At 42.3% G+C, this 12,500-nt stretch overlaps 1 protein-coding gene across 1 annotated transcript in view; it reads left to right on the top strand.

Moving 5' to 3' along the window:
• Positions 1-12,500, top strand: part of LOC144532094 (calcium-activated potassium channel subunit beta-4-like) — a 40,884-nt gene that overhangs the window by 1,786 nt on the left and 26,598 nt on the right. The window contains exon 2 of the mRNA XM_078272641.1: positions 3,704-3,874. Coding sequence (XP_078128767.1) covers positions 3,704-3,874 — 171 coding nt within the window. The remainder of the gene's footprint in view (positions 1-3,703; positions 3,875-12,500) is intronic.

The following is a 12,500-nucleotide window of genomic DNA, read 5'->3' as shown; positions in this document are numbered from 1 at the left end:
TTATTACTGCTGGTTGCACGGCATTCGTCGTTCGACTGCTCATGACTGTTTTCCAAGATGGCGTCCGGGACTGAGTACCCAGGGCCCTCATGTGAGGAGGGCCCAAAAAGATGCTAGAATGAATAGCTGTGGATGCAGGGAGGGGCCCATAGACAATGTTTTTCTACAGGGTCCAGAATGTTGTGCTACGCCCCTGGACATATCGATCCAGATCAATGTTTCGTTACACCCCTAGTTTCTATGTCTTTTAAAGTGCTCATATTATGCTCATTTTCAGGTTCATAATTGTATTTTGAGGTTGTATCAGAATAGGTTTACATGGTTTAATTATCAAAAAACACCATATTGTTGTTGTACTGCACATTGCTGCAGCTCCTCTTTTCACCCTGTGTTCAGGTCTCTGTTTTAGCTACAGAGTGAGACCTCTCACTGCTGGAACATCTTTGTTGGGAGTCGCACATGCTCAGTAGCTAGGTAAGGACTACATGCTCAGTAGCTAGGTAAGGACTACACGCTCAGTAGCTAGGTAAGGACTACATGCTCAGTAGCTAGGTAAGGACTACACGCTCAGTAGCTAGGTAAGGACTACATGAGCTAGCTAGCTGTTTCTCCAACTTCGGCCTGTACAAGGCAGGATTAGCTGGGAGACTTCTTCTAAATGAGGGAACACTTCCACCTTTGTGTGGAATACCTGCAGAACAGGGACATGGAAGTAGTTCTTTTGTAGATTATGGTGAACTTGTGTGTGTTGTAGCAGTGTTTTGCCATTCAGAACGAGCTAGCATGCTACGGTTAGCTACTAAAGCTAGTGACGTAAAAAGCCCGTGCCGATTTTGAACAGCTCACCTGGAGACTGAAGGCAGGACACATTCAGAAACCGTATCTCACTCAGAACAGCATGGATGGTTGTTTTTTTTCCAAGTTTGTATGTGTGTGGAAGCACCAGAGACACAAAATAACCATTTTTTTTCATAATATGGGCACTTTAAACTTAAAGGTGCTCTAAGCGATGTCATGCGTTTTTTGACACATACAGCAAACATCTCCTCACTATCTGCTAGCTGCCTGTCCCCTGAACACACTGTAAAAATCGCTGTCTCTGTAGACAGCCCAAGCTCCACACACGCCAACAAAAACAAATGCCAACCTGCACCACCAAACATAACAAACAGAGTTCCAGCCAATAACCTACAAGAAGGATTTGGGGGGTTGGGGGTAGTGCGCAGAAGGGAGGGGACGGGATGAGGAGGGAGGGAGGGGCGAGCTAGCCTCCGTTTTGTTTGACAATACTTCGAACGTCAACAAGAAGGGACGTCACCCGACATCAATTAGAGCACCTTTAAGTAACTATATTTAATAGGTTTTAAATAAATAACAATTTTAGTGTATTTCATCTGTAGTTCCCTCCACTCTCTTATAACATATGCTAGAACATACCCTGTCACATTAAATAGTTATATTTGAAGTTGAACAATCCTGTCTTGTTGGGTTGTAAGCGTCATCTCTCTCCCTACGTAGCAGTAGAACAACATGACCTTTAGTTTTGCAGAAAGTTAAAACCTTTTTTCCATTTATTTCGTCATTTATTTGAATCTTGTTTTTTATTGTCGATACAGAGTGTGTTTGTCCTCCTTCGGGTGATTTTGTCCTTCATGCTGCGTCACTTTCCACTGTGGATAATTATAACTGTTTTGCCTCGCGAAGCTGTTTGGGAGTTTTCATAAATAAACATAAATACAAATTACACTCCTGGCTCTTTACTGCGGAGGATGAATTCGTGCCAGCTTGATTTATCTGGCTGTTAGCTTATTGCATTGGCCTGAAATAATATCGGTGCATTACAGAGAGTGGAAGCTTTTTGTTGTGTGTTTTATTTTTTGTCTTTAAATCACAAACTCGTGAGGCAGTGAGAGAGTCCACTACGTCAGTCACTAATCCACAGCTTAGTGAAACATAAATCAATACTTTGACTTTATTGCAGTTCCCTGACCTTCTTGAGTGATGAAGAAAGGTCTGACTTTTATCAAATCTGCACAGATTGATTGTGTATTCACCATGTATTGATATTTATTCTCCTGCCTGCAACAGTTATTTCAGTCCTTTAATGAGCAGGGAGCTCAAATGCAGCCATCGCTCTTTATTTTTTCTCATTTTTGAATCTAATCACTCATATTCAGTCACATATATCAACAAATATTAGCTGGACTTATTCAGAGTCCACACACATATTTTGCCGTTACATCTAGGACCAAATACTTCCAGTAAATAGACTATTTGCAACCTTGTCTCCTATAAAATGACGTTCCCATACAACAAAATAGGTGTTTGAATGATGACCATGCGTCAGTGTCGACCCAGATACTCAGGACTCACGGTGTGTAATAAATGCTCAGCCTGTTCTCATTAACCATTCAGAATCAGAAAAGGTTTTATTGCCGAAATAAGTTACCCTTATGTGGAATTACATACATACACAAACAAACAACAATTAAACATTAAAATGCTCATGTTCTGCTTTTTGGCTTTTCCCCCTTTCCTTTATTGTGTTATATATCTTTTTGTGCATGTTATAGGTTTACAAAGTGAAAAAGCCCAAAGTCTGCTAGCATGGCACGCCCTCATACTCTGCTTCTGACTGGCTAGTAGTCCTTACCTAGGTACTGTCAGGGCACGCCCTCATACTCTGCTTCTGACTGGCTAGTAGTCCTTACCTAGGTACTGTCAGGACACGCCCTCATACTCTGCTTCTGACTGGCTAGTAGTCCTTACCTAGGTACTGTCAGGACACGCCCTCATACTCTGCTTCTGACTGGCTAGTAGTCCTTACCTAGGTACTGTCAGGGCCCTCATACTCTGCTTCTGACTGGCTAGTAGTCCTTACCTAGGTACTGTCAGGACACGCCCTCATACTCTGCTTCTGACTGGCTAGTAGTCCTTACCTAGCTACTGTCAGGGCACGCCCTCATACTCTGCTTCTGACTGGCTAGTAGTCCTTACCTAGGTACTGTCAGGGCCCTCATACTCTGCTTCTGACTGGCTAGTAGTCCTTACCTAGGTACTGCAGCATGTGCGACTCCCAACAAAGATGGAACAGAAGTGAGAGGTCTCACTCTGTAGCTGTACCAATGACCAGTGCACGATCAAATCAAATCAAACGGTTGCTGATTTAAACCCGTGGTTAACTTTGTGAATTGAAACAAAACTGTGTTAGGTTCAGAAAAATCATAGTTTGGGTTAAAATAAGTATGTTTGTGACGTAGCTTAAGTGACGTAGCTTAATTAGGTTACGTAAACAAGTCAACGCTGACTTTCGGGACACGACCAGCCTGTGTTTGTTTGACCCATCCACCACCCTGACCTCCTCCCTACGCAGACTTTCACGGACATCCATTAGGAACATATTTGCGATAAGTCAAAAACTAAACGTAATCCAGGATGAAATTATGGACAAACTATGTATGTTTTTTCAAGAGTAAGTAGCATGTTTATGGTGAGAATGATTCCCATGTACTGTGTCTTGCTAACGGTTGTTAAGCTAATCATGTGTAGGGGTTTAGGATAGAAAACAATGGATTCCCAACAAAATCTAATAACTATATGCACAACATTGATTACATGTTTTCTATAAGTACTGTGTTCACAGTGAAAACAACAAATACATACTGAAGTTAGTAGGTAACAGTGTGATCCTCTCTTGGTCCAGGTGGTGTCGGTGTTGCGTCCCGAGGAGATGTTCGAGTGTGTGTTTACGTGCGGTACCGACTGTAAGGGGACGTCTCTTTATCCCTGCCTGCAGATCTTCGTCAACAACTCAGAGTCAAACTCGGTGGCTCTGCTGCACTTTGATGAGCAACAGCTGGTCCTCAACCCAAAGGTAACAACACAACTCTGTCACGTTGCAAGTAGTCTCGCTTTGCCAGACCTTCTTCCACAACGCTGCGGAGGAAGGTCTGGCTATTTCACACAGCATTCCTGGATGGGAGAAAAACGTGCTCTGGTTTATTGGCATTTCTTTAAACCAATCACAATCATTTTGGGCGGGGCTAAGCTCCAGACGGAGCCACGGTGCCTCTGCTAAATAGCCTCAGGAAGGAGCTGGTTTTGGTGGAACATGTGTACGTTCAAAAGTAGTTTTAGTCGTGCAACAGAAAACTCAGATTGGACAGATAGTCTAGCTAGCTGTCTGGATTTACCCTGCAGAGATCTGAGGAGTTAACCATAGTCCTCACAAATCCACCAGAATAAGAAACAAATAAAGTGGAGTAGCGGACTTTCATCCGGTGAAATTTCCGGCAGCAACAGAGCAATCCCGGAAGTGGAACGTCGTGGATAAAGACTACGTTGCATGTTAAACTTACAAGCAAAATGTAGCTCTTTAGCAACATCTAGTGGCAGCTGTGGGAAACTACAAATGTTTTCTCCACTGCGACGCGGGGGGGAAGTCAAAAGGTTCTGTAACCCTATCCGTCAGGCCGCAAGCCCCAGCAAAGTCGGACTCTGCGTTGTGTTTATTTAGGATGTTGGATATACCAGGGCACGTGGCAGGGACAGGAAAACAGGAGTCCAAATGGTGGTTGAGACAAGCCAAACTCCTCATTTATTGAGCCTTTCGGATAACAAAAGTGAATCACAGAACCAGTTTAGAAGAACAATCTGGCTCATGAATCACATACAGTACAAAATAAACCTTAGCTGCCCCTCTTGACAGTAAGTGCTCGTTACTTAGCTAGGTCCATGTGCCTGCTTAACATGAATAACAGAAATGCTGGATTATGCTAGCTTGCCACACACACACTTAGCTAGCAACTAGCATTAGCTGTGGATTTCTTAAACACTGACTCACACTGTCCACATATTCTGCTCAACCATCTATTTCAATTCAATCCAATTACATTTTATTTATAGTATCAAATCATAACAAGAGTTATCTTGAGACACTTTACAGATAGAGTAGGTCTAGACCATACTGTATCATTTACAAAGCCCCAACAATTCCAGTGATTCCCCCAAGAGCAAGCATTAGCAGTGGCTAATGCGCCAGCGGCGAGGAAAAACTCGCTTTTAGGAAGAAACCTCGGCAGACCCAGACTCTTGGTAGGCGGTGTCTGACGGTGCACAATGAACTTCAAACAGGTGTAATATACAAAATCGTTGCACCAACCAACCTATTTATAATTTAAAATAAGGTTTCAGTGTTACAGTGCTCTGATACTCGGCTTACCTTTCGGAAAACAAAAGAGAACCTCCTCCGGTGGCCGCGGAGGGTCAAAGAGGCTCCGTGCTACGGCAAGCCAAACAGAAAAGGAGCACTCAAAATAAAACAAGGGCGCCATCTGCTGGCCAATATCTACTTCCTTACAATTCCATATTAAGATTTTTCTTTAGGGCTGAAACGATTCCTCAAGTAACTCAAATAATAATGCGTTTACCGTATTTTCCGGACTATAAGTCACTCCGGAGTTTAAGTCGCATCAGTCAAAAAATGCGTCATGAAGAGGAAAAAAACATATATAAGTCGCATTTATTTAGAAATGTATTTCACAAAATCCAAGACCAAGAACAGACATTTAATCTGGAAAGACAAGTTATTAAACTACCCAACAGCCCCCAGAACAAGGGGCTGAATACGGTAGGTGTCGCTATGTTAACGTAACACATTAACAGTTATTAAACTACCCAACAGCCCCCAGAACAAGGGGCTGAATACGGTAGGTGTCCTCTACGTTAACGTAACGTAACAGCACTGTTGACGAGCCTCTCCCAGCAGCACGTTGTTCAAGCACCCATCTGTGGACTCCTTCCTCCAGCTCTGGCCATCTGGATTTCAGCGACTAGCTTTCTTTGTTTTCTTCATTGCAGTGAGACTAACCTTTTCTCCAGTCCCTCACAAGTTTCTCTCTCACTCCAAACTCTCCTTCTGCTGCTCGATTACCGTTTTCGGCTGCGTGTTTGATATTTTACTACCTGCAGTTTGTTGTCTTTAGGAGCAGCATATAGTTGTCACAAGCCTAGAGCGCCTCTCACAGCTGTAGACGGTAGGAAGGAAGGAGTTCATATATATCTGACTACTTGAATTTGTTGATGAAACCATGTGTAGCAATATATAATACATTTGAGGAGGTGGCGCATCGTGATGCATCGGGATATCGAATCTTTGGCGGAATAATCATGAAGATTCACACCGCTAGTATCTCTCACTGTTTCGCATGGATGATCCCTGTTATTGTATGCAATTTAAAATGCTCATATTCAGCTTTTTGGCTTTTTCCCTTTCCTTTATTGTGTTATATATCTTTTTTTGTGCATTTAATAGGCTTCCAAAGTGAAAAAGCCCAAAGTCCCCCCCAAAGGGACTTACCATCTCCAACAGAAAACACTGTTCACAAACTGCTCCAAACAGCTCTGTTGTAGTCCAGCCTTTACTTCAGAGACAAACGTGGTCACTTTGGAACACACGTTATAATGCTCGCCTAGCTGCTAGCATGGCACGCCCTCATACTCTGCTTCTGACTGGCTAGTAGTCCTTACCTAGGTACTGTCAGGGCACGCCCTCATACTCTGCTTCTGACTGGCTAGTAGTCCTTACCTAGGTACTGTCAGGGCACGCCCTCATACTCTGCTTCTGACTGGCTAGTAGTCCTTACCTAGGTACTGAGCATGTGCGACTCCCAACAAAGATGTTCCAGCAGTGAGAGGTCTCACTCTGTAGCTAAAACAGAGACCTGAACACAGGGTGAAAAGAGGAGCTGCAGCAATGAGCAGTACAACAACAATATGGTGTTTTTTGAAAATTAAACCATGTAAACCTATTCTGGTACAACCTCAAAATACTATTATGAACCTGAAAATGATAATATGAGCACTTTAAGCAATACAAATGTTGCTTTTTTTTCAAAGGAAACTTCTCTTGTATATTCACTATTGCTATTTACTATAAAGCGAAAGTATTTCTTATCCGATTACTCGGTTAATTGATGGAATAATCGGTAGAATACTCGTTTTTTTTTTTTTTACGTTATATTATACAGTTATAGGACAGCTGCACATGAACAGGTCAGACCGGATCATTGTTTCCTGTGGATGAGGGGTTGACTTTGATGCATTGAACGTCAATCAGAAGTTGAATGTCAGAATGCCGAATCATGCAAAGATTTATTTAAGAAGAAGAGGCAGCACGTGCAGCAGCGATCTTGTAAATAACATGTTGTATTTTTGTTCGTGTGAGCGTCAGAAGAGTTTGAGTCTGACTGATTTTTGTAGCGCAGCTGCACGCAGTCGAGAGCTGAACAGAAATAGATCAAGTGAGACACTAACACGCCGTTAAGACACTCGGTGTGTGAATGAAAGACTTAAAGCACCATTAACAAACAGCTGACAGTAAACACATCACAGCTGATATCCTGCGGGATTGTGTGTGTGTGTGTGTGTGTGTGTGTGTGTGTGTGTGTGTGTGTGTGTGTGTGTGTCTGTGTGTGTGTGTCTGTGTGTGTGTGTGTGTGTGTGTAGTTTCAGTTTAAGCTCCTGCAGAACCTCCACCATGGCCAAAAGTACAGTATGTGGATGCCGTCATTTTTTTGGTCTGGGTTTATCTTGCTTTGTTTTGTGCTTCTTAAGAGATTGTCCTAACTTAAACAGCTAATGGAAGTCCAAACTGCCTGAGAGCTTCTCCTGTACTATACGGTAACTCCTCTACTATGAGACAGGAAGTCTCGTGGTTATGACCCAATCGTTAGCCTATTGTTATAAAAACGTCTGCTACGGAGCCATAACGTGAGATACAAGGTAATGGAGCCTTTTATACATTGTCGTGTTTCTTTAGAAATAAACAACGGACAAATAGAGTCTTTAAACGCCTCAGATGTAAAGGTATTCTCTGTCAAAGTGAATGGCAGTCAATGGGATGCTAACGGTGGGTGATGGCTCGTTAGCCTACAATCACCCCATAGGAGGTACGCTTTCCGGATGCTCGCTTACCCCCTTGGTCTGTGAGCGTTTTTTTCCAGGGGAGGACAGTCTCTTTATTTGTCGTTGTCTCTGAATGCTCACTAGTGCTCTTCTGTCAGAGGAAAAACCAAAGGAAAGTTTGAAGCCAGGGGAGTGATAATGAGGTTTCTCACATGCTTTTGGCTACGGCGTGCCGGGAGGAGAGACTGCGTGCGAGGAAGAGATGGGCGTGTCCTGAGCTGAATTATCAAAACAGTCACAGTGTCAGGGTCCGTCCCTCCGTCTGTTGGTCTGCGGGGCTTCTCCCTCCTGTTATCTTCCTCTTCTTCGGTGCACGTCTGGGTCGTCGCTACAGCAACAGAGTAAATATAGAGGGGAGAGACGGCACGTCATCGATGCCGCTCAGTCGCCATGGCGACCACACCGGAGATGATAGCAAGAGAGCGAGAGAGAGAGAAAGACGAGTCACGCTTCATTTAGAAATCCTTTAATGTCTAATAGAGGGAGAGGATGGATATCTCACTCCGTGATCGTTGGTAACTAATGACAGAGAGACCTTTAATGCACTGCCCCCTGCAAGCTCTGAATATTAAAGGGGTCACTTTGTTTTTTCAACCTGGATCCTATTTTCCCATGATTTTGTGTCTAAGTGACTCATGGGAACAACGATCTTTGAAATTGGTCCAGTATTAGGCAAGATCGCTTCAGTCGGCAGCGGCGAAACAAGCTGAAATGTAACGTTGCGCACCGTCAGTCAGCGTCCACTAAAAGTTCTGTTGTTGCCGCTGACAGACTCAGATTATTATTCTATGTGTCTGACAGCATTATGAAAGGATCCCTACAGAGATAGACCTTTTAGTTAAAGAGGAAGATCCTTTTAGTTTAACATGAAACAGCCCCGAAATCACCATCACCAAACCCACCAGACTCCATGTAAATAATCAGGAATTTTATCATCGTAGAACACACTTCATTCAAAGTCGACAGAAACAAAATGAAACTATAAAAAGCCGTCTTGGTTCATCTTTCCACTGTTCCAACAATCACCACTCTGGTTTGGTTGAAATAAACCCTTAATTCACCCATTTACATGTGGAGATATGCTGGCTCTATACACGCTAAAAGTCCTGATTATTTACATGGAGTCTGGTGGAAATATGCTGGCTCTATACACGCTAAAAGTCCTGATTATTTACATGGAGTCTGGTGGGTTTGGTGATAGCAATTTCGAAAGCTTTTTCATGTTACTCAAAAAGGATATACTGGTACCTTATAGTATATTTTGAGGCTGATACTTTTGTATTTTACTTCGAAGTCAGGTCTTTGGGTCGTAACAGAGTATTTCTGGGCTGTGAGACAGTTAATTGCAGGACGTTGTGTGAAGGAGAGACAGATGAAGAGAGACAGACCTGCACTTAATTTGTTTTGTGTCTGTAGGGGGCGATTAGTTAATGGAGCCGCCTGTGGACCAGATGACTGACATGACATTTACTGCTACAGACTCCAGCTGTCTCCACCAGTTCATATGTGCTGGTGTTAAAGGGTCAGTCTGCTTTATTACATCTTGGGTCTTATTTTGGAGGTTTTATCCATCGTTTCTGCCAGTGAAGATAACTGACGTCTGGGAAACAAACCAACACGTTATACACACTTTAAAAGAGAAAACAAATGCAACATTATAACCCAAACTGTGCTTTGGAAATATTATTTTTTTAATTTATTTTTTACTATTTGAAAATAATAATAAAAAATTGTTTTGCATGAAAAAATTACAGAAAAATCCCCCAAAAATATGAATATATTAAAAAAATAAAATAAAAATAAATTAACATTTTAAAAAATGTATTCGAAAAATCGAAAAACGTATACAATATAATACCACTGATAATTAAAATAAAAAAAAATAGTTAAAAGAAGTTTTAAAAATTACAAAATAGATAAATTAGGATGAAAAATGAATACAAAATAAAATAATGTAAAAGAAATAATTAAAAATAAAATAAAAGAGTAAAAACAAAACACAAACAATTATAAATAAAGTTAAATTAAAATGAATGAAAATGAAACTAATGTAAACCATTTTTTTTTTTTTTAAGATTATTTTTTGGGGGATTTTTAGGCCTTTATTTGACAGGACAGATGAAAACATGAAAGTGGAGAGAGAGGGGGGGGATTACATGCAGCAAAGGGCCACAGGTCGGTGTTGAACCCGCGGCCGCTGCGTCAAGGAGTAAACCTCTACATAGGTGAGCCCGCTCTACCAACTGAGCTAACCCGGCCACTCATTTAAACAATTGTGAAATAGAAGAATGAAAGGAGGCTTATAAAGCTGATTAAGGACAACGTGCTGTTAACACAGAGGGCGTTTCCCAATACCAAGAATGCAAAGAACAGACTTGTGTTCTTGGCGAGGACGTTCTTGCTAGTTGTACCTGGAAGAAGCACAGAAAACACTGTTAACAGTTTGAGACGATGCGTTCTTCCTGTTATTGCTCAACCCCCCCCAGCACAGAGGCTACCTGCAGGGCTCCGAAATAACAGCTAGAAATTAGAGATGCACCGATTACAGCTTTCTAGGCCGATACCAATTTCATTTTTTCTAACCACTTCACAGCACACACAAATATTTATTTTCTATCTTTTCTTTAATAGAACATGTATTGAACAGATGATGGATCACTATAAAACAGAACTATATAAATGACTCCTGGTGGGGGAAACTCACACACATCTAAAGAGCAACGTTAGAACCATTTCCTTCTTTTCACGTCCGATATCCAACTAAAAAAAATGTGATTTTGGTTTTTGGGGTCGTCCCTCCACGCCCTACTTCCTCCTTGCAGGTGTTGCATATTGCAAACTTGTTATCTTCTGCACACACGCTGAAGAATCTCCAAACAGCTGACATGTTGCAGGTTAATCCACGAGGTTCCTACATGTGCGAGAATAGCGCCGACACGCGCGACACACGGCAGGAAAGTTGAGAGAAAGGAAAAAGAGGCTGTGCTGTCGCGTCCGTGTGTGCGTGCGTCCTTGAGAACTGTAACTCGTATAACTTATGCTGTCAGTTAATTGTAGCGTTGACCGGCATGACATCAGCATATGTCAGACTGACCTGCAGGTCGACGGTCATGGCCGAGCGCGTGAAAACCGCCCAGTTCCCGTCACCGGCCGGTCTATCGGTGCATCTCTACTAGAAATAAAAATGTTCTCAGAAGTGAATTTAGTGATGAATAAGATGGTTTTTGGGCTGTCTATGTACCGGAACCCCGACCATCATTGAATGCCGAAATCAGTGTTGGGATACGGTTGCTGCGAAGTTCATACAAGTCAACAACCAATGCATCCTTGGTAAAATGGGCGTGTTCAGAACATTTCCGGGAATCTTAACTGTTCTTGTGTATTGGGACAGTACTTTGGCAACACGAGATGACATTTCACAGCGACACAAGAACACAAGTCAATAGAAGAACACAGATTGAGAAACGCCCAGTGTCTGTTTTTAGTTGCTCTATCTCAGAATAACAAGACGTTAGCCCTAGTCACACGGGATTAGTACCGTCTGGGGACCTCGTGTGATTTAGAAATTTCCCCCCAACATTTGACTTCAGTGTGGCGAATTTCCACGGGATAAGCCAAAGCTCCTCTATACTAAAGATCATTTCAAGCAGTGCCAATAGTATGAAACGGTCCACACTTCCTGACTCCTAAAGGGGCGTGGCCTCGTTTGAACGCGTAGTGAACGTCATGTGGATGAATGAAAAGTTATATTTAAATAATTTATTCATATGTTCTTTTGCTGACGTTAGATATTTACACAGTTGATATATTTAGCATCACGGAGATTAGTTTTGTTGGCGCGTTCACGAACGTTAGCTGACGTTAGCTTCTCTGTGTTGCCAGATCTCGCGAGAGTTCGGTCCTGAGACAGAAACACGTCTCAAACTAAGTTAATTTTCTCCCGATGTGTCTGTCTGAAAAATGCCACGTTAGTGTCAGAATGTTCTGGAGATATGTGGCTTGTGAATAACGGCTCCAATATTTACTTTGGTGACTACGGGGCCAAAGAATCGCTCATAATCTGTGTTCACATTCACTTCTCCCGTTGGAATCAAACAAACTGTTCTTTCCTGGAGGCCAGGCCTGGATGTGATGATGACATTAGGTGATGCATGAATATATATGAATGACATCTTTCATTTACCTACTTCAGTCCCAGTAGTATACTGAGCACCGACCGCCTGGTGGAAACATTCATATGAAAGTCAGAAACTAATCACACAAACTAAAGTGCAGGTTGCAGAAATATAAAAACAAATATGTGGCTTTACCACACTTAGCAGTATTTAGATTATCATTTACTGTAATAAACATATGTAAACATGTGGATTGCACTTTTTAAACACTGTCTTTGAACTTCACTAGACAGTTAAATAAGTAAAAATATAGTATATACAACGGAGCTGCCTCCAGCCCCCCCCTCGTGAAGTTGCGTGCCGTGTGCCTGACAGCGTCAACGTTGCACTCAGAGCCAGAGAGGCTATCGTTACGTTAGC

This window comes from Sander vitreus, chromosome 17 (assembly GCF_031162955.1).
Source record: "Sander vitreus isolate 19-12246 chromosome 17, sanVit1, whole genome shotgun sequence".
In the NCBI taxonomy this organism is placed as follows: domain Eukaryota; kingdom Metazoa; phylum Chordata; class Actinopteri; order Perciformes; family Percidae; genus Sander; species Sander vitreus.
The sequence above is the reverse complement of the archived record's forward strand: the minus strand, read 5'-3'. Positions and strand labels throughout refer to the sequence as shown.